The 22,928-nt window shown below is 39.1% G+C and overlaps 1 protein-coding gene across 2 annotated transcripts in view; it reads left to right on the forward strand.

Moving 5' to 3' along the window:
• FRMPD1 (FERM and PDZ domain containing 1) overlaps nucleotides 1-22,928 on the forward strand; it is a 77,602-nt gene that overhangs the window by 16,270 nt on the left and 38,404 nt on the right. Inside the window, exons 2-3 of one of the 2 annotated variants that reach the window (XM_070938504.1) lie at nucleotides 10,608-10,745; nucleotides 22,405-22,494. In XM_070938504.1, coding sequence (XP_070794605.1) covers nucleotides 22,409-22,494 — 86 coding nt within the window. In that variant the 5' untranslated portion in view covers nucleotides 10,608-10,745; nucleotides 22,405-22,408. The remainder of the gene's footprint in view (nucleotides 1-10,607; nucleotides 10,746-22,404; nucleotides 22,495-22,928) is intronic. The other variant, XM_070938505.1, reaches the window with a different exon arrangement.

Raw genomic sequence — 22,928 nt, forward strand, 5'->3', positions numbered from 1 at the left:
AGAGCTGTATTATATCAGAAGTTCCTGGATTGCAAAGTTGTTGGGCTAAATGTCATTCTACTATGATGAGGCACCATCAATTATTCATAATTAACATAATAATGCAGAGGTTCCTGCTTCTCTAGTATGATATTTCCTTATTGTCCTATGCGGAACCATAAGTTGTGCCCAGGTAAACCTGGTTCTGTCTTGCACTTTTTTTAGAAACAAAGTTTTCAAAAGGAACTTCTCCTACTCCTTGTTGCTTCCAAATTTCATAAAAGTGAATTGTTCTTGGGTACCAAAATACCGTAACCACATTTAGGCCAAGGCAGAAAAAAAATAATGATTAGATAAGTAACTGACGCAAAAATACAGATTCTAATCCTATTAAGGAGATTTGTAACTACCAAAGACTGTACTTGGAGAAAAAGTTGTTGTTCCAGAAAGGTTGTTTTTCTTGGATGAAGATGTAGAAAGCACTTGAGAAAGAAGAAATGAAAAATCAATACAGTGTACCTAAGATTTAAGGCAAGAGGGACCGCATTGTTCATTAAAAAGAGAATAGTTAATGTCTACTCAATTTAGAAGGTAAGAGAAAGGCACAGTTTGAAAAGAAATGCACAGTTTGAAAAGAGATGGTAGTAGGATAGGAAATTCTATAACCCTATGAAATGAACATAGCTGCATGAGTTATGCTAAAATAATTTTCCATCACAGCTAATAGCTATAGGTTGCTTTTAGGCAGGTTTGTTAACATTACCAAGCAAAAAGATAACCATACAACAATTCCACTTTCCCCTCCTTAATGGATTTGTTTCTTCTTAACAACAAAATGGTAGAAAACAAAGGTCATAAACAGAAGACAGGATCATCAGCAAGATAATTGTACAATGGAAGTTTCTTGGTTCAGAACCACGCATGGAAAGATCACAGGACTGATGATTGAATGGGCCCAAAGAATTGTTGTTAAATGGTACTGCCATCCCCCGCGCTGCCTTGGTAGGCAAGTGGTCACCTGTGTGATAACAACAGCATGTGCAGCAGTTGCAAGAACTCAAACACTGAAGATTATCTGCAGACGCATTATAACCTAGTAAAACTCAGAACATCACATGGACAGAAGAAATGGTTTCATCTAATTAGGACTGTGTTGTCTAGGCCAGGGGTCCCCAACCTTTCAGACCTCAGGGACCACTTAAATTCATAATTTTAAATCCTGCAAACAACTAATATGATCTGCCTAATGACTGGCTGGGTGTGTGTGGCAAGGTGGTCATGTGACTGGGTGGGCATCGCTTCAATGTCACTCACATTGAGGGGCACCTTGCCAGCCTCTACTCGCTACTCCTCGCCTGCCCGTCCAGGCTCTTTAGAGCCCCAACAGGAAGACGTTGCTGGAGCTAAGCAGCCACCATGAGAAAAGAATTGGCAAAACAGTTAGCTCAGTTCAAATCTGACTGAGAAGGAGGCTTAGCAGAAGCATTTCACTGAGGACTACGAGCATAGGCTTTCCAAACAGAGGGAAGACCTGCGGGAGTGCAAGGCCAGGTACTGGCACCTGGAGGCTTAGCGGGCTGGGATAGTCAGGCAGTTCCTGGCCATGATGCAATCCCACTGGAACAAGGTCCTCTGGCTCTTCACCAGCAGTGGTGCTTCCCTTCAGCCTTCACCCAAAGCCCGGCACCAGGAGGCTGAAGCAGACCCCAAGTCAGAATTTCTGCCCCCCTCTGCCCCACACAAAAAGACCCTCAAGGGGGAGACTCTCTGCAGCAACACAAACATTCATTGCACGTATCCGGCCCAGGGGCTGTAGTTTGAGGACCCCTGATTTAGTGCAATATAAAAAATGCAAATTATTTTTCTGGGGACCACCAAAATTTTCTCACAGACCATCAGTGGTCCATGGACCACCAGTTGTGTCCCAGTATAATGTTGCAGGATCCAATCTGGGTCAGTCACTGGGATCAGTGGTTTTATCTTCCAAACTTTAGGACTCATGCTGGAGTGACCAACCTGGATTGGATCCTGCAAAATTTATGATGATAATCCTCTTCAACTCAGCCTTTTTCCAATCATTCCTATAACATAATCTCCAAATTATAGATATACTCATCGGACCAGTAGTGTTGGGAACCCCTGGCATTAAAATTTGTTCATCTGTTGTCCATCCTTAATGGGTTTACACTGAAACCGACACTGAACTTCTCCTTTAAAAAAAAAAAAGAACTATATATAACCACGATGTCTTGACATTTTAAAACTGTATCTGGAAAGCAGGAGGAGACTTGATTGCATAGGGTTAATAAAAATGAGATTGGAGAAAAATAAAATATAAACATCTTATTTACCATGGAGTTAACTGCTTAAGAGGTAAGTTAACCAGGCATCTTCCCTTATTCCTTATGTTTTACTTTAGCTGAGCATTCTCCACTATTTGTACTTGTGACCCACGTTCATTTACAGGGGGTACATATTTTGGTTGTTCACCCACATCTTATAAAGTTCCTTATGCATAGGCAGTAGTCAATATTCCTGCAACGATCACAGCCTTTTACTCTGCTTGTACTTAGCCATTCATAAAATCTGTGGAATTATGCTTTAAAAGCATCCTAAAGCTTGCCCCAGTTCAGAAAATGTATAAATGTTTGTAAATAATTAGCCATCATATAGCTATCATTATCTGATTCCTGGAACATTCACTTCATGCTTTTACCAACTCTTTAAAAAAAAAACTGTTTTGCCTGAATGGACATTTCAGGAAATGGGGATTTTTGTGTATTGCAATGTCCAGTGTGTTTCAAGATGGAGCTCTTCATTTTATTTGTGGGAAAATCAAACCTGGACTCTGGAGGTTGAAACTGATTAAGTGTACAAATAAGATGCAGAAAGTGTTGATAAAATGGGTGAGGCCTTGAATGGATGACAGGAAGCAGGAGGGTCCCTCATATCTGCTTTCCCCAAGGTATCAGTAAATGAAAAAGGATTAAATGTTGAAAAATGGCCTCAGATCTGCAAAGGATTAATTATCTGATAATTATAATTATATAAATAATTTGTTTATCACACAAACAAATGTAAGGATTAAACACAAAGTAGCACAGAAGACCAGGAGGAACTTCAGCCTGCAATAATCATGGCTTTTGGTCATAAAGAACCTACAACTTTCTTAGTGCCTCCTCCATCGCTCAGAGTTTCAAGATATTTGCCTTCTGTTCCTGTTTTAAACACAGTGGACATTGTGTTTCACTGTCAGGCTGTTTGCTTAATGAGCGCTAGTTGCATTTTGGAAAACTACCACTGGCACAATGCCTTACACACAAAAGAGGCTCCTTGCCAGTATTAACAAATCATCACCTCTCCTGCTCTTCAAAGGTTGGCCTGGTTTTGTTCTTAGACACTTTCCAAGTTTCACTTCTGCACAGGTGCAGCTAACTTAGATGTTTTGCTAAACCCAGAGGAACATTTTTGCAACAAGTACTTACCTATAGTATATGGGAAAGATCATGACCTGGGTTGATTCAGAAAACATTTATAATTTGAGGCCCAGAGTCTTGCCAAAATGGGCATTTTCAATTTGGTTATACAGCACATGTATAGTGCCTATTTTCCCAAGATAGTTTGGCTAGCTACCACACAAGCCCAGAAAAAGATCCATGCAATTGTAAGAGTTGCTGACCAGTGCTACATCTGCTCCCAGGTAACCCGAAGCACATTTTTCCCTTCAAGTCCAAAATAGTGCAGAGTGCTATGGGAAAAAATCACTGTTCCATCTGGATCTAGAAGGAAGGGAGGGAGGGAGGGAGGGAGGGAGGGAAGGAAGGAAGGAAGGAAGGAAGGAAGGAAGGAAGGAAGGAAGGAAGGAAGGAAGGAAGGAAGGAAGGAAGGAAGGAACTTTGCTGGTCTTGTCCCTGGTAAAAGAAGCAAGTTCTGATCAAACTCTTATAAATCTCATCCCTGACCTTTTTTAATGAGGTACTGAGTGCCATCAATTGAGAGTTTCCTTCAGCAGTTGGAAGCTCAGGTCAGTTTTCTCAAATCTGCTGGACAGAACTAGTTTTGAACTAGCAGAGATTTGTTGTGTAGGACAATCATCGAAGCCTTTTGGGTTTTGCAACATACTATGATTGTCTTCAGGCTGGAGATGATTTAAATGCATTGAGATTCATACTGGACAATCAAATGTGCCCAGGATTAGCCAGAGATGATATCTCTGTATAAGCCTCACAGCCTATGAAAGTTACTAGTCTAGATGGTCCTTGATTTACATGTTACATTTACTAAGTATTACTTGGAAGATGCACATAGTAGGAGAAAGTTGTATTAAATCTGTAGGTGCAGCTCTTGGGCAGGACAAGACATCCATCATATTGTTAGCATGAATAAGTCAGGATACAGGGGGAAAGTTTTTTGAAGGCACTCTTCTGTCTTCAGTTGAGAAGAGATACTTCTTTGGAGCCCACCTCTTATAGGTTTACCACTAATACGATAAGGATTTAGAAGGGGAGAATTTGAAAATTAGAACCATTTGCCTTTGATGAGATTGAATTACGCAGAATTAAGAAGGATTGTGTCCAGAGCCTCCATTTCAGTTAGAGGAAAGAAGGTGACATTTCTGTTTGCTCTTACAGCCTCTCAATGTAAGCCAAAATGGGCAGTTAATCTTTTCAGCCTTTCTATCATGAGTCCCTTCAAAACCTGGGATCTTTTAAAAATTAGTTGGTATACTGTTTTTCCCTGCAAGCAAGTAATATATACATGCAATCTTTAAATAAAAGACTCTAGATTAAGCATCTTGTCTATAGAAATACCATTAATGTGAAAAGTATAAGTTAAGAGAAAGAGCCATGGTGGCGCAGTGATTAGAATGAAGTATTGCAGGATAATTCTGCCGATTGCCAGCAGTTCGATTCTCATTGTCTCAAGGCTGACTCAGCCTTCCATCCTTCTGAGGTCAGTAAAATAAGGACTCAGATGGTTGGGGGCAATAGGCTGACACTGTAAACCGCTTAGAGAGGGTTGTAAAGCACTATGAAGCAGTATATAAGCCTAAGTGTTATTGCTTTTGCTAGGAAAATATTGTGATTTTTAAACTGATGGTGTGGATATAGTCTACTGCCTGCAATGAAATCTGTGGTGTTTTATAATGTTCTGGAAGGAAACATGTTTATAGAAGGAGAGGAAACATGGGGGGGGGAGGGGGAAACACAGTTGCTTCATCCCAAACTTTATACATTAGTTACTGTGTAAAACACCCTTGTTCTAATCATTACAGACTGCATTAAAATCTGCTCTGCTGACAATAGGAAGCATGATGATATAACTCCAGATGCAGAAAACCAAAGTCTCCCTCATTAACTGATAATTGCATTTTCTATAAAGATATTCTGGGAATTGGACAACCCCATAGAAATTTTCTAAACAAAAAAATATTTTCTGAAAACATTAATATCTTAATATGAATTAAGATATTATGCGAGTTGCCTGTATCTAAAGGCATGTTTTTTTTTAATTTGCCCTTATTTTCTCTTCTTTTCCCACTTCCACCCTTGCTTTTTAATATCTGCATCGAACTCTTGGCTTGTGCTACTAGATGACACAGAGAGCTCTACAAGTAGTATATAACTCAGAAGAGAACACAGCTGATTTTATTTTCCGCCAACATTCTTTTGTTTATTTCTAAACTTCATAGTATTATTCCAGTATTAATGCAAGAGGTGCCTTTGGCATCTATTTTGTTAGCCGATCCAAATTGAAATTTATGCCAATAGGTGAAAATTGACTTACCCGTCCATTTAAGGAATACAATTCTGTATTCTTACTGAAGTAATTAAATATTTAGGTATTTGTGTACCATACAACTCAGTTAGCAATGTGTAATATAAATAAAATATAGAGAGAGGTTTCTTCAGATATTCATAGATGGGAATCATTAAACCTCACTCTTTGGAGGTAGGTGAATACTCTCAAAATGAATATTATTCCTAGATTAATTTATATTCTGAGAGAAATTCCAGTTTATGTACATAGAAAATATTTTCAGAAAAGGAAAAAGAATTGTGTGTGATTTATGAAATCACACAAAATTGATGTTTTGTGATCTCTTGCCCCCTTTTTGCATTTCATTGGAAATATAACTTTGGAAGCCAAGGAAGCTACTGGTTGCAGCTGGGTTGCCTCAGGTTGCTTTCCAAATGATATGTGATGAATTTCTAACAACTGGCGTGGCTAATGCAAGGGATCAGCTCAAATAGGATTTTCTCTTGTAGCTCATGTCCTAGAGTTGATGGAAGAGCACCATGTGCCTCTGGATGGTAATTATTGCTGGCAGTGCATCGCTTGAACAAAAGCTTTTAAGCTCACCAGCTGCACTTTTAGAATTTTTGTTCATTTAGAATTGTTTTGCAAGCTCTGGCTTTTAAGGATTATTTGTTTCTGAAGAGAGATCAAGAGCCTGATACAGCAGGAAAAAGGCTTTTCATTTCTTTGAGAGAAAACCCAACTGTTTCTCATGAAAACATACACCTGAGGAACTCAATATCATAGAATTGGTGTTTGATTGGATTTTGCTTTCTTTGAGACCAAATCTAGTATATCACAAGCCTCCCGATTCTACTATGGGGTATGCCTAACATTGATCTAAACCAGGGGTGGGCAAATGTGGCCCTTTTACAACCTGTGGACTTCAACTCCCAGAATTCCTAAGACAGCTTGGCTATCTCAGGAATTCTGGGAGTTGAAGTCCATAGGTTGTAAAATAGCCACATTTGCCCACCCCTGATCTAAACAATTGTGTTTTCTAGATCATTCCCCTGTAGACCAGTGTCTTCCTTGCAATTCTCCCCTCTGATAGAGTAGTCCGCATAAATAGAACAGGAAGGAAATTGATCCAAGTTAATTAGCAGTAGATCAGTTTTTGATTGATTGATATCCAGGTCAATCAGCAAATCTAGGCTGTTTATTTTTGCTTTTTTTACCGGTGTTTGACCTTGAAACAGAAATTGACCATCCATAGAAACAAGTGGGATATATTAAGAATTTGACCAATTGGAAGACCCCAGTCCATAACATTATTTGACCATGGGAGGAGGAAGGGTTATCTTGTATTAAAAATACAACTACACTTCATCTGACAGTTACCTCAATTTTGATTACAAAAGTAAAATTCAGCAAAAATGTTTGAGAAGGGGAAAGTTGTGGTTTTGGAAAGACAGTGCTATGCACCCTACAGGAAAGTTAAAAGGAAAATTATGCTCAGTGGCCAGGATGACTTGTTCATTTCAGGAAAGGAATGGTCAAGGACAATGTTTCTGCTGGTCTCTGTGACATGTTTGCTAGATTCTTTGCAAATAAAATGACTCATATCCCTCAGAAATCTTTTAAATGGAGTCTAATGTGATCTGGGATAACATTTTGTGACACGGTCATTCAACCTTGTGGAAACCAAGTAACAGCATAGAATCTTCTGTAATAAGATTTCCACCACATGTGGCTAGATCCATGTCCTTCATAGCTTCTTTGGATGAGTATGAGTAGCTGGAGTCAAGAGGTGGTGAATGTTTCTTTGAGAGGAGACATAGTACTTCAGCCTTGGAAGAAATGATGATATGCTGTTTCTTGAAGAAACCCACTCTTGAGCAAGCTAACTTTTGCCAGGTATTTAATCTTCCCTTTTTGAGGAAGGTGCTGGAGAAAGTAATGGTGAATCAGCTCAAAAGCTCTTACTTGAAGCCAGTTATCTAGATCCCTTCCACTCTGGACTCAGGCACAAGACAAAAACAGCATTGATTGACTTGGTGGGTAACCTGAGAGTGTGCTCCTTTTTTTTTTTCTTATCAGACCTCTTACTATCTTAATACTACTGCCTATGGTATCTTATTGAACTGCCTATAGCAGGGATCCTCAACCCCCAGTCAGTGGACTGACACCAGTCCATGGCATGCCGGAAACTGGGCCGTGCAAACAAGCAAAGCCCCATCTGTGGAATGGAGGCAGACATGAGGATCACGGAAAAACTTCTCTCCATGGAATCAGTTCCTGGTGCCCAAAAGGTTGGGGGTTGCTGGCCTATAAGGTTGGGAAACGGAGACACCATTTTAATATGGTACTGTTCCTGTTGCTGTGGAGTTTTCAGTCATTATTAAGGGAAGAAGTCAAGCCCACAATTAGTCTAACATGGACTCCCTCAGAGCTCAATTCTCACTTCATTTCTATTTAACATTATGTGAAAACACCTAGAAGTTTGGGTTGAGATATCAGTATGTGGATGCTGCTCAGTTGCACACTGCTATCCTTGACCAAATCCAATCTCTATAGCCATCCAATCTCACCAAACGAGACTCTAGGCAGTGCATTAAAAATGTGGGAATTCTCACTCAGAGAGAAGACGTTGTGGATCTGGATGGGCCAAAATAAGGCGATAGATTGAATCCCAGAAATACAGGATTATTATTTGTTCAGAAACTTCAGTGATTCCTCATGCTCCACTGATGATTGTTCTCACCTTGTCCACAGCCTAAGGTTTCTTCTGGACTCACAGCTCTAGGTGGAGCAATAGATGGAAGCCATGGCCAAAGAGACCTGTACACATATTTGTCTGGTAGTAGTTGAAGCCCTACCTGGACCATGAAGCCATTGTGATCATTATTTATGCTCTGCCTTTGAAGACAACCTGTAAAGTTCATCTGGTGCAATGTGAGGCAACCAAGATATTTGGAGATGAAAGTTGCCTCTGTTATGTAACACCTATTATCTGGTTAATTTGTTGGCCGTTAGTGAGTTTCCAGGCCTAGTGCTGATTATTACCTACCAATCTCTATATATCTTGGTTGCAGGGCAACAGAAGAAATGAGGTTGCTTAGGATTGCCATCACAAGAGTTCAAAGAGGCATGAATCTAAATTGTTGTGAAACAATTTATCTACAGAGGTGCATCAGGTAGTCTTCTTACTGGTTTTCCTTGGAGTTGTTAAACAATCTTATTTCTCTGAATATTTGGAGATTGATTTCTAGTTGTCTGGTTGATGATTGATTTGTGGCTGCTATCTTTTTATTCTGCTGGTACTGAATTGCACATTTTGCCTTGTGAACCATCCATAGTCTTGTAGACTGAGTGCTATATAAACCCTTGCAGATAAATAAATGCATCACTTCTCTGTCTACAACCTAGGATATCTGTGTTGAAACCCGTGATATCCATAAATCTATTCCCTGGAAGTATTTTGAAGCCATTAAATGTAATCTTTCCAGTGAGAATCAGAAGCTTTGGTAGGTAACTGATGTGTACCACACCAAAATTTACATTCTGTTAATGCAGACAAGGGAAAGTTTCCTGGATTTGTTTTTTTTGACAAGGATTGTAACTGGAATATCTTGGTGTTTGTTTTGTATTTCAGAGCTATTGGTAGCCTTGAATTAAAGTAGAGGTTGAAATCATCAAAGGTCTTCCAGTTCACGAAAGAGCCAAGATCATGAAATGTGGTTCCATTGCTATTGAGACTCAGCTGTAGAAAACAAATGTTATAACCTTCTGCCTGTTAAAACAACCATCATTTATTTGGAGTTAAAATGTAGCCTTCCGTGCAAAAAATTACTCTCGCTATCCATATTTTTCTTAAACTGTGAATGAGGAAGGGAGACTGTGGTTTTCAGCCAGAACTTTATGGATTTACACATTAGGCCTGTCATTAAGCAATGACTGATTAGACCTTCTAACAACCCATTAAGTACTTCTCTCTGAGTTTTGGATCATAGCTGGTTATAAAGTTCTCCAATAAGTTCTCCAATAAGCCCTTTATATTCTCCTGCAGTGATTCTCCTACTGCATTATAACTTCTGATTGAGAGATATAAAAATTTCCCTACAACAAGAAGAATAAAAGACGTAGGAGGGAGAGAACAACTGTGAGAATAAGTAGAATAAAATTAAGGATTTAGGGATTCATCATTTATGCTTGTAGTAGTACCAAGTAGAAGAATCTTATCAACAGGACACCATTCTTTGCTAAAGGAATTTGCTTTCTGCCTAAAGAGTGATGATCGTTAAACTGGCTTTGAAGAAATTAACTGACACATTCATTGACTGCTGTTGAGAAACACCCACCAGGCAGGGAGGACGATTCAAGCGAGGGATTAGCCCTGAATTGTGCAACTGCAAGAGATTCAGGACTGACACCCACCTCACCCACACCTGTGCACCACGTCTGTTCCCAAGAGAAAGCAAGCAGTCTGGAGGATTCCTGTATAGTGGGCAGAATATAATGAAGTAGTTAGCTTGAACTCTACACATGTGGATCTGGTTGCTTGCACATGATTACTGGCCACCATCATTGCTACATGGAGTCTTGAGGTCCAGAATGGATAGACTTCCAGATACCAAATTCTAGAGATGGAAAGATCTATCTCATGTCCTGCTTATGAACTTCCAGAGGTGCTTCTAGAGGTGCTAATAGCCACTTAGAAACAGGAAGCTTACATGGCAAGGTATTTATTATGTTGTCATAGCTGTTCTTGTCCTGCCTTACAAAAACAGCTAAGTCCATAAATCATGAAGAGAAGGAATCATCCTCAGACTATGCACTACTGGAAAATCCTGCCTGAATCCTCACTTTGTGCTTATCTTTCACCACAGGTTGAAAGGCAAATGGGCTGATGTCTCCTCTGTTCAGCAACAGGTGATGCCCAGAACTATAAACTGAACTGGGAGTTCCTAAAATGCAAAACATATGAGTGGTTTGGCTGGATTAAAGCTGGCATTAAGAACAAACACGTAAGTTTTGGCAAATTGTTGGAATCAATATATTTGTTTCCTCCTCTTTTTTTCCTCCCCCAGTTTTAATTGCAGACTTGATTTTTCCACAGCTCCAACTGTGTCTTTGGAGATTACTAAGATTTATTGGATGTGCTTATTTACACAGGTTTCAGAACCACTAAAAAGCAATTAGGTAGGCATGCTGGGAGCAGACCTATATGATTAAGCATACAATTTGAGCAGCATGGTTTATTTGCTTCTATCCGCAAAGTCTAGGAAACTATCTTTCAGGGTGGCAAAAATTAGCCTGTTCTCTTCCTCTCCTCCACCACCTAAATCTGATGAAGGGGTGCTAGACTGGGCTGCAAAATTCCGGACAACCACCAAAAAGCAGCAGAATGGCATATAATGCTGTAATATAGAAGTTGTGCCTTGTCATGTACCCCAGATCCAGTAGCTCTTCTTTCATTACTGCCTTGCATTTATTTTTGTATAACTCTTCTTGAGAAGATCAATGTTTGGCTGTTGTCCTTCTCCCTTTCTTTTTATACCTGCCTCCTCCAGGTATACAGAGATTTATATCTTGTCAAGGAGTCTGGACCTCATTGTTCTAGTTGACTTGGGACATTCACACTTCCTGTCAGAGGAAAAAGTTTATGGACGGCAGCAACATTGCGCTTCTCTGACTTTAAGTAGCTTCATCCTGGGGGAGAAAAACAAACAAGCATAAGCTATCCTATCTTTTAACCACAAGAGCTTTGGAAAGATGATGATAGAATGATCAATATTCTCTGAAATGCTGAGCTCTCACTGCAGGAGAATGCACTTGATTCAGCGATTTACTGGGATTGTGCACTGTAATCTAACTTTGGCTTCAGAAACATCTCAAAGGAGCAAAGCCATTTTCTCTTTTTACCAGAATATGAATGTGTTTTCTACATTGGAATATTATCTCTTAACCTCATTTCTCCCAAATAGGGTTGATTGATGAGATTAGGCAAAGATGAATTTATTTTGATTGTTCTATTTGTTAATTTTGTCCCACGTTCAGAGGAAAATGACCGTGTGCAATAGGGGGAAAAAAATGTGCTACTCTTGCCTGTCATGTAGCCATTAAGATGGGTCTTCAGAATGAAGAAGAGGGGAAGAAAAGGGGGACGGTTTGATGAAGTGGTTGTAGATCTAAAAGCCAAGAGACTGTGAGTTTTAGATATGAAATCCAGCTGGGTGATCTTGGGCCAGTCATTCTGTTTCAGGCCAACATTGTGAAACGTTGGGCTCAACCCTGTCAGGGTTGTTGTGCGGAAAATAGGAGCTGGAAGAAGTATCATGTATGTTTTCTGCCCTGAGTTATTTATTAAAAAAAATAATAAAGGGGGGAAAAGTAAGGAAGAAAGAGTAGGAAGGGTCATTTGACTCCACCAGTGTGATTGAAAATGCCAAAATTCAGATGCAGATTTCTGAACTCTCCAAGCACTTCTGTCCAGCTCAACATCACTATCACCTTTGCTTTCTTCTCTTTGCTTTAAAAAAAAAAAATCCCCAAATCAAAAACCCTGTGTTTCTTTCTGTCCTTGCACATTAAGAACCTTACACATTGTGCTGGAAGAAATCATAACATTCCCATCCATCACTTAATGGAATTCTTTGATTGTCCGTGCAACTTGCTGGTAGTTCAGTGTGAGAAATTAATACCTAACTAGTGAAAGAATCATAGCAGGGGAAGCACGTAACAGCCTTATAATCTTTTTGTAATAGATGCTTGTTTTTAGACCTCCCAGTTAAACAGGAGCGAAAGGGCACCTGACAGACAATGAGAAATTATGCAACAGCATCTTGCTTCCAGATTCACTCAATGTGATCGTACATTTATTTTCAAGAGTCTGTTGCAAAACTCAGCCCATGGCCAGCTTTATTGCTGCTTTTACAAAGTAGATGGGGGGGGGCTTTTCAGTGCATAGATAAAATGCCATAATTCAGAGGCGATCAATTTGACCTGAACCCAATTCAATTCAGAAATTTAGATTCAATCAGGAGACTAAACCCATATTGTTTAGTACAGTAGAATATCTTCTGCAGCCACTTTGTATTTTAGCTGGGCTTGTATTTTTATATATATTAAAAAAATATATAAACTAATAAACTTAATAAACTAATATATATTTAAATATAATATTTATATTTATATATATAAATATATATATATTTATATATTTATACTTACATAAACTAATATATATATATATATATATATATATATATATATATATATATATATATATATATTGTGTTTTTAAAATCTTTTTTAGCAGACCAGAGCTGCATTAATGGGTGATCATATAAATCAATATAAATAAATACACAAATAAATATCAGATATTCAAGAATTCCGTAGAAATATAACCAAAGTGGAAGACATACAAACACTCCAGGTGTTGTTTCTTTGTTTTGTTTAGAAATGTACCAACCAGACTCCCAAAATAAAAAAGGGAAGCCAGACTAACAGAAAGCCTTCTGGACAGTTATAATGTGAGAAATGTCTCCTTGTATTCTATAAGATATCATCAAACATAGGGGATGGGCTGGAAAGGGATCTTGAAGATCATCTAATCCAACCCCCTTGCCCTGTGCATCCAGGAATTCCCTATCATAACACTGGCTAGTCAAGCCTGCTGTTTTGAGATGTGAAATGTTTGACCCAACAACCTGAAGAAAGACTAGAAAATGGTCAGCAGGACATACTTAATGGCAATAAGGTTGTACAAGTATTATCTTCTCCTCTTAAGACAGAAGTTGCTACTAAGTCGTTCACGCCCCCCTCCCCCCTTTCTCTCTTGCTTCTTTTCAAAACATTCTGCAGCTGCTTTTTTTTTTTTTTGAAGGATTTTGTTTGCATTCATACCGTGAGTGTATGTGGTTATTCACTTTTTGTTGTTTTTTAATTAATAACGAAAAAGAGAAAAAAGGAGCAAAGCACAAAGATAATAGGGATGGAGATTCATGCATTGTCAAAGAGAAGAGGGGGGGGGAAGAGCACATAAAAAAGTGTTTGTCATGTGCTTGAGTTCTGTTTTCCATGCCACCCTAAAGTTCAAACAGATTCCATGGAAAGACTGGCTTTACCTACCTAATAAATATCCAGCTGGAAGGACTTTAATTCCAAGATATAGGCAGGAACCCTTCCTAGCTTGCCATTCTGCCCCAAAGAAATGCTTCCTCCTCCTTCCCCCCCCCTCCCCTTGTCTAGGTATTACGCAATTGGCTCTGCAATATAAACATCGAAATGAAAACTTCATCCAAGTTTGAAACTCCTGAGGCTTCTAGAAGTTGATCTGAAAACACTGAAATCTGGAACTAAGATACAACCTCATCATTTTCCTCCAGTGTTTTTTTTTTTAATTGAGTCCTGTCCCTGCTCAAATTGCCTATTCAAACTCCCCCTGCCGCCCCACCTCCCGATTTGCAGGCAGAGAAATTAGATGGATCCTTTCCTCCATTTCTCCTGAAGAACAAAACATTATTGGACAAATTTATTAAAGGTTCCTCAATGATAATACAGCAATGCAAGTTATCTCACCTTGCCTTCCATTGGGATTTAACTGAGTATGGAAAGTCCAGAAGGTTGCAGAAGGGAGCTATGATTGTAGGATGAATGTTAGGAGATACACAATATTGGGCCACTTTACAATTAAATAAGTGTAAGAATATCACACTCCAGCAATGAGGATTTAACTCCAATTGTGTCCTCAAAATTCTGCCACAGATTAATCAAACTGAAATAAGCACTAGAATAAAGTACAGGATAATTTCTCTGCCTGTCGCTACTCATCACTTTCTACAGACGCAGAGGGAAATAGGAGTGTACAGATCAGCTTCTGTGATAGACAGGCTTGGTATAAATACTCCCAAGAGCTTAACATCCTGTACTTGCTTATTCGACCGCATTATGTGCTTTTTGCATGTTGTAGAAGCTGCAATGACTGAATTCTTGTGCCTTGCTCTAGATTTGAAAGGTGCCACACTGGTGCCAACCTTTCCTGGGACTTCTCCCAGGAAAAAGCTGGTGGCTTCACATATATGCCATTAATAGAAGTGTGGCCTCCTTATCACAGTTTTAAGACAACCAGTCTGGGAAGAGTGGTGTTATATGCTCCTTGAAAACAGTTGATAAATAGCCTCTTAATCTCTAGCCAAAATAGAATTGTTCAGCAACACTAGAGAAGTGCGGAAAGGACACTCACTATTATTTCATTCAGAGCATGCATTTAATGAGTACTGCTTCGGCTCTGGTTCCTTCTTTGGGATTTTACCCTGCCTATCATCATCCAACTGTCCTTGACAGTGTTTGGAAGTTAGCAGGATTAGCTCTGGTTTGGTCCTTCCAAGTCAAGTGATGGGCACAGCAGAGATTTCAAGAATGCTGTTTATTGTAGTCAGGTGGAGTCTCAAAATTTTAAATCCTGTTCACGTTTTTCTCAATTCCATCTTACAGTGAACAAAATCAAAGCACGCTTGTTTTGAATCTCCTTCTCATACTTCCCTCTGTCTCAGGATTGGAAAATCTCTTTTCCAAATCCCTCCTTAATGGCTCACTCATATCTCCCCAAGACCCGCTCTAAATTCCTTCCTTTGAGAGAGCATCAAAAAATGCCATAGGTCCAAGTAAGATGCAGAAGTTGGAAAACAACCCAGAAGAAGGAAAGGATAAATTATGCATACCATTGCCAAGAAAAAATTGCATGGACAGGATGCTCAACTCCCAAGCGTCTCTTTTACTTTTCTGCCATCCCAAGAGGATGTCATTAAGCCTAAAGGCAGATATAAATCTGTGCATGAAAGAGCAACTTCTCCATGGTTCTGAAGACAAATATCTCATGGGTAACCTGTGTAATGTTTGGACAGAGCATATGGGAGAGTGTCAGAAATAGAATTAGAGGCAAAACACAGATGATAATCTAATCACCCTGTGGGAGAAAGCTTTAGTTGGATTAGGCCTGTGTTCAATGTTCTTTAGCTTGAGCCTTTGTTTTGAAAGTTTTGCCTGTTAGACTACCAAATATTCTTGAACATATTCTTTCCAAACCTTGGGTAAGTTTTGTGCTGTGCATTTTTAATCTCTAACTTACTCAAAGGCTACCTTCACTGTTGTTTTTTCTCACTGATAGATAATCTAGCTCAGCTATTAAATGCAGTGGGTTTCAATGTTTTTGTGTATGTATAGGAAAAAATAATGTTATTATTATTAGTAGCCTTGAGCACTTGCTTTGGTTGAAAGGCAGAGCGGGTTAATTTATCACAAAATAAAACTCCAGTTAGAACGCAGTGGGTTCGATGCCTCATGAAACCATAAGTCAAAGAAATATATTGGTTATAACATCACAGCAAAAACAAGTAGCCTGCCGTTATGGTGTCCAAACAGGAAGATCAGGTCTTCTCTCCCTAACTACTAATATTGAGTGATTTCCATATTACTGGATCAGGTGCAGTGTATTGGCTGCAACCAATAGGCAGTCTGATTTCATTGTCACAAGTGACAAGTTCAATCTGGTTTTCTTTCCCATCTGTTAGGATTACATCAGGATAGGAATGACCAGAAAGGGTTAGTGCAGGTCCCCTAAATCAATTATGCCTGCTGGATTTTTCGACTTTGATTTGCTCAGTTTTTCCATTGCCTTGTGGTCTGATTTTTTGCAGTCACTGAGAAACTTAGAAATAAGAACGTTGATATGGTTGCTCCATGCCTTGAATTTCCATTCAGTATAAAATGCCTTGGGGATATCTCATGAGCGTCCTGTGCTCAGCAACAGTATCCTTGGTTTCAGTAATTATAGTCATACTAATGGTTATGTTCATATGATTTATATCTTCATCATGTTTCTCCTTCCCTTCTAAATGGGCCCTTATTGGTGTGATGAACTGTCATTGTAAACAAATACATTTCACTGATGAAATAAAGCAATATTCTAACAGGGAGTTGGAGTTAATTACTAAAATCAGCTCAGAGTTGTTAAAACACCGGAGTGGCAATGCATAACTCAATTGTCATTTAAAAAAAAACACCTTACAAATGATGTATACTTTATTTGACTGTACAATAATGGATAGAAGCTAATCTGTTCCATAAAATACATGATCTCTATTGTAGAATTTAATTTATCTCAGTAATCTTATTTGAATTGGTATTTTTTCAATGATTCCATTGAAATGGCATGCTTCAAAAAGAACCCGCATAGATACCAATGTATTTCATTGAAAGACCCTGTCCATCACATTTACTATTCTTGTTCCAAATGGTGATAGGACCAAGACCAGGATTTCTATTAAATAATATCAGTTATTAGAAATATGATCTAAAGCAGGGAGCACCAGCAGGAGGATTACGGGAGCTGTAGTTTCACATGTCTTAGAACACATAGTGAATAGAGATTGTCTTAGAGGCATTGCCACTATTCCATCAGCAGAGTCAATCTGGGTCAGGCATCCACCTTGGTTCCTGATGACTTGTTGAATGAAAATATGGTTAAACACCCATTTATTTCAAGGGGATTTTAGAAAATAATATCTTGATGAACTTAGCTCTGTGAATCAGACTTGATTGTTGTCTTTTCTGCTTGCTTAATGACAGCTGTTTTTTTGGCAAGGTCATGACTAGCGTTTTTAAACTATCCTCCATTCTGCCAACCTTTCTAATTAGAGTTTCCAAAGCAACAATTGGGTTGTTTCCATTCCATTCCATTATGCCCTGGATTGGGGGAGGGGAGAGGGAGAGATGGAGACAGAAACAGAGGGATCTGCATTTACCCTGCATTTGTTCCGTTTTGCAAAGCATCCTAGAAAGAGTGTATTCACCTCTTCCTGAAAAAAGATTCAGTGTATATAATATTTATGGAGAAAGAGAACATTTTGTCCCACAATCATTTACCACTATGTTCCTGTTCTTTGCAAAACTTTCATGAAACTTCTGTACAAATATCCAATTAGTACTTTTAAAACTCTTTGCTTAGAGCTACAAATGAACTTGATGGGAATTTAAAAGGGCTGGGGCTGGGTTGTAGCATATATGTCAAACTCAGAAGGCCACCTTCTTTCAGATGGAGAAGGCACAGCTATGCCTGGCTTGATTTCAGATGTAATGCCATGACAGATCTGAGGTTTGAAGCCTAAAATTCAAGGGTTGAGACCAGGGGTGGGCTTCAAAAATTTTAGCAAGGGGTTCTCTGCCCGGTTGCTGGGTGGGTGTGGCCATGGTGGGCGTGGCCTAGTCAGCCTCCTGCACCACAGCAGGGGAGGCGATTTTGCCCTTCCGGAGGTTTTCCTCAAGCCTCCGGGAGGGCGAAAATGGCCTCCCCAGGCTCCAGAGGCCCTCTGGAGGCTGGAAATGGCCCCATTTCTGGCCTTCCCAAACTTCCGGTAGGCCCGTTTTTTGCCCTCCCTGAGCCTCCATGTGGGCCCTGCACTTATCTGAATCCAAAACAAGCTGCATGGGGACTCCTGGGAGGGGCGGGAGGGGGCGGGAGGGGCCAGCCAGGAGTGGGATTTGGGGGTTCTCTGAACTGCACAGAATGTTAGCTAGAGGTTCTCCCGAACCCCTGCGAACCCCCAGCAGCCCACCCCTGGTTGAGACTCCTAGACAGGATCAAACTATTCTTAGAAGAGTAATTGTCAAAGGATGCTAGACAGCAGCTTTTAGCAATCGCTCGTGGTGCGATCAGGACAATCTGGAACTGAACACATTCAAAACCGTAGAAATGGTGGTGGACTTTAGGAGAAACCCTCCCATACTACCACCTCTTACAATACTAGACAACACAATATCAACAGTAGAGACCTTCAAATTTCTAGGTTCTACCATATCTCAAGACCTAAAATGGACACCTAGCATCAAAAACATCATCAAAAAAGCACAACAAAGAATGTTCTTTCTGCGCCAACTCAGAAAGCTCAAACTGCCCAAGGAGCTACTGATACAGTTCTACAGAAGAATTATTGAGTCTGTCATCTGCACCTCTATAACTGTCTGGTTTGGTTCTGCAACCCAACAAGACAGACACAGACTTCAGAGGATAATTAGAACTGCAGAAAAAACAATTACTACCAACCTGCCTTCCATTGAGGACCTGTATACTGCATGATTCAAAAAGCGGGCTGTGAAAGTATTTACAGACCCCTCGCATCCTGGACATGAACTGTTTCAACTCCTACCCTCAAAACGATGCTATAGAGCACTGTACACCAGAACAACTAGATACAAGAACAGTTTTTTCCCGAATGCCATCATTCTGCTAAACAAATAAATCCCTCAACACTGTCAAACTAGTTACTAAGTCTGCATTACTATTAAACTTCTCATCGTTCCTATCACCCATCTCCTCCCACTTATGACTGTATGACTGTAACCTTGTTGCTGGTATCCTTATGATTTATATTGACTGTTTCCTAATATGATTTGATTGCTTATTTGTTCCCTATGACTATCATTAAGTGTTGTACCTTATGATTCTTGATGAATGTATCTTTTCTTTTATGTACACTGAGAGTACATAAGAGTGTACACTGAGAGTGTATGCACCAAGACAAATTCCTTGTGTATCCAATCACACTTGGCCAATAAAAAAATTTATTCTAAGAGTTATTGTCAAAGGATGCTAGACAGCAGCTTTTAGCAGTCTGATGCAACACTGATTTAGAACAGTTGTGCTTTTTATTATTTCAATGGAACACATAAGCTGGCTCCATAAAATGCCTAATATCTATTGAAGATGGAGTCTTCATTGCGGTAAACCTTCTGGATTGGTATTAATTCTAGTGCATTCATTACAATTTGGGGGACTGATGGTATTTCAAAGTGCTTAGAAGGCTACCTTCCTCCATAAAATGTGAACTGAAATGGGTAGAAGAGTTGTGGCTTTTGCATTCTCGATATGTATAATATAGAAATTATTGATTAGGTACAAATTTATCCTCAACCCGCAAGATAGAAATTTAATATTAAATAGTTGCATTTCTCTCTCTCTATATATATATATATAAGGTCACCCAGCTGTTTTGTGCTTAAGGCAGGAATAGAAGTCATAGTCTCCTAGCTTCTATCCTGGTACCTTAACCACTATACCAAAATGGCTCTTTAAAGATGTGTGTGTGTGTGTGTGAGAGAGAGAGAGAGAGAGAGAGAGAGAGTTTCTTTGCTATTGCCTGACATTATTGATGTTCTCTTGCTTATTGCATAGTTGCAAGGTACTGCGCTTCACTACTAAGGATTGCATTATGGGACATAATGACCATTTTCCCCAATAATATAATAATAATATTTTTTCCAAAATGTCTTGCTATTGCCTGCTTCCTATGGCTGAGAGAAAATAACTAACCTGAGGTCACCCGGCTAGCTTTGTGACCATGGCAGTACTAGAACTTACAGTCTCCTGGTTTCTATCCTCATTCCTTACTCACAACATCAAACTGGCTTTCTGTAAATATATTAAGTAGTAATAAACAACCTTAAACAAATGAATCTGAAAATGGCATAGAAAAGATAACGAGTTAAAAAGACCTGTACTGTCTTTAACCTGAAATTCTCAATTAAGCAATGAATATTCCCATCTATCTCATCAGTAATCTCTGTATTTATGCGCCTATTATATAGTGATACATATTGAAGATAAGGAAATAAATCTCAACTCTGAGTGACTAATAGACAAGTCTCCGCCATTTTCTTGGCAAATGCTGTATTTTTGGAAGCGGTTTGCAATTGCCTTCTTCTATCCAAAGTCATACAACAGGCTAAGAGAAGAACTGAAACATAGGTGTCCCCACTGCTAGTCCGGCACCTCAACCACTAAGCCAAACAGGCTCTCTATAAATGCATTATCTTACTTTTAAAGATTTCTGTAAGAAAGGAACAAACAGAAGGAAGATTTTGCAATCCAATGCATTTCATATTAATTGGTTTTGTATTAAAAGGAATCTGAGTAATAGGAAGTGGTTGACTCCAGGGTGTTCCTTCCTATTTGTACAGGGGTTTAACAAAACTACAAGTGAATGCCATCTGTCTAGTCTTTAAGATCAGGCAATGGAATTATACTGAAGTGAGATCTGAACCAAAAGATATCTAGCTGATAAATATTAATATACAAGTAGTGTGCTTGAGAGGAAGACTGTATAATAATCCCAGAAACTTTTTTTCAGAAGCATTGCTCCTGCCAAGGGAATTATGGAACACCATTCAATAGCAAATCACACACTCTGTGTGTTTTCAGTTCCCTGATCAAATTAGAAGTTGGGCTGAAAAACACATTGTCTGCCTGATACGCTGAAGAGTTTTTGCTAGTCTGAATCAATAAGATTGAACCCAGACCCAATTTCAGGTGGCTTCCACGTTCTTCGTAAATCCATGAATTTTCTCCAATGAAGGTTCTTCCTTGTGTGATAATGACTTTTCTATTTTTCTTTTTTCTTTTTGAAGTTTTTTATTGTAAACACATTAAAACAAGAGACAAACATACAACATTTATATACATACACTTTTTTTAACAGCTCTTTCAAAGTGGTCCTTTCTTACTATTTACACATATTTTAACTTTATCTTACTCCACATTGTTATCTATCTTCCCTTATTTTGTCTACATTTTACCTTGATCTTTAACATTTTTTTTCCTTTATTCCTCTTTCTCATTTTTCCTATTCTCCAACCATTCGTACCATCTACACCATACTTTATAATATTCTGTATCCAGTGGTGAAATCCAATTTTTTTTACTACCGGTTCTTTGGGCGTGGCTTGCGGGCTGTGGTGTGGCTTAGGCATGGCTTGGTGGGTATGGCAGGAGACATATACTGCAAAATCTCCATTCCCACCCCACTCCAGTGGAAGAATACTGCAAAATCCCCATTCCCTCCCCACTCCTGGGGGAAGGATATTGCAAAATCTCCATCCCCACCCCACTCTGGGGCCAGTCAGAAGTGGTATTTGCCGGTTCTCCGAACTACTCAAAATTTCCGCTACCAGTTCTCCAGAACCTGTCAGAACCTGCTGGATTTCACCCCTGTCTGTATCCCCTTTCTCCTTAAGTTCTTTTGTTAGTTTGTCCATCTCTGCGCGCACTAAATTTTTTTAATTAAATCTTCTTCTGTTGGCGAGTTTTCCTTCTTCCAATTTTGTGCATAGACTATGTGGGCCACTGTTTGTGATGGTAACTTGTCAATCGTTTTTGTGCAGATGTCATGCTGGCTGAAAATTTATGAAAATTGAAGTTCAACACATCTGGATGGTAGTTTTATCTAAACTAATTACAAAGATTCATACAGTGTAAAAGATCTGAAATTAATACAGATATTTTTAATAAATTAATAGAAATTTCAGCTACTGTTTGGCTTTTCAGAACTAAGAAAAGCATACATATTTAGGCTGCAAAGTTATCTGAGAATATTAATTCAAGAGGACTTTTTTCTATATGACTTTGTTATTACACTGTTATGTCTAATAAATTACCGTATGTTCCTTAATAGCATTTTGGATGTGCTTTTCTAAGTAATTTAAACATGAGTATTTGAAGAGACTCTAATCCAGCCATATGAATTGGAGGGCTCCTAGGAGAAGGAGGAGGAGGAGAATATTTGCTAGGAGTTGGCTGAATAACTCAATAAATGTGGTAAATAAATACTTTGTTTTCCTCTGCCATAGGTAAATGGAAGATCTAGAAACACGCAAAGCACGCAGGATAGAGCAGATGGTAGCAAAATGGCTGCGTCGATCACGAGATAATTCAGCCAGGTATGTATTTTAATGTAATATTATTAGATGGAACAGTAGAGTGTTTTCATTGTCTGTGAGATGCTGTTCAGTAGCTTCTTAGTTTTGGTTAGATCTGATCTTGCCACCCAAACCTCATCTGTTTGCAGTGAGGAAGGCTTATGTGGCTTAGGCTGATCCTTCTCTTCTCTCCTAGGTCAAGTAAAATACCAATAGCAAACTTTTGGACTATACTATGTAGTCTGATCATGATTATTCCTGAAGGTCCAAAGACTGCAAAAGTCCAAGACAGCAACTGTTGTAGCATATCAATATGCTCTCAGTGCCATCCCAAGTGCAGAGAAAACATACCAATGTTGGCATTAGTTTTTAGTGCCAGGTCAAAGTCTTGGCCTTAGCTATGAATGTAGGGTGGGATGCCAGTATTGAAATAATTAAAGCCAAAAGAAGAAAAT

The sequence above is a fragment of the Pituophis catenifer genome, unplaced genomic scaffold (assembly GCF_029215685.1).
Source record: "Pituophis catenifer annectens isolate HBS135680 unplaced genomic scaffold, rPitCat1.0.hap2 SCAF_2, whole genome shotgun sequence".
Taxonomy (NCBI): domain Eukaryota; kingdom Metazoa; phylum Chordata; class Lepidosauria; order Squamata; family Colubridae; genus Pituophis; species Pituophis catenifer.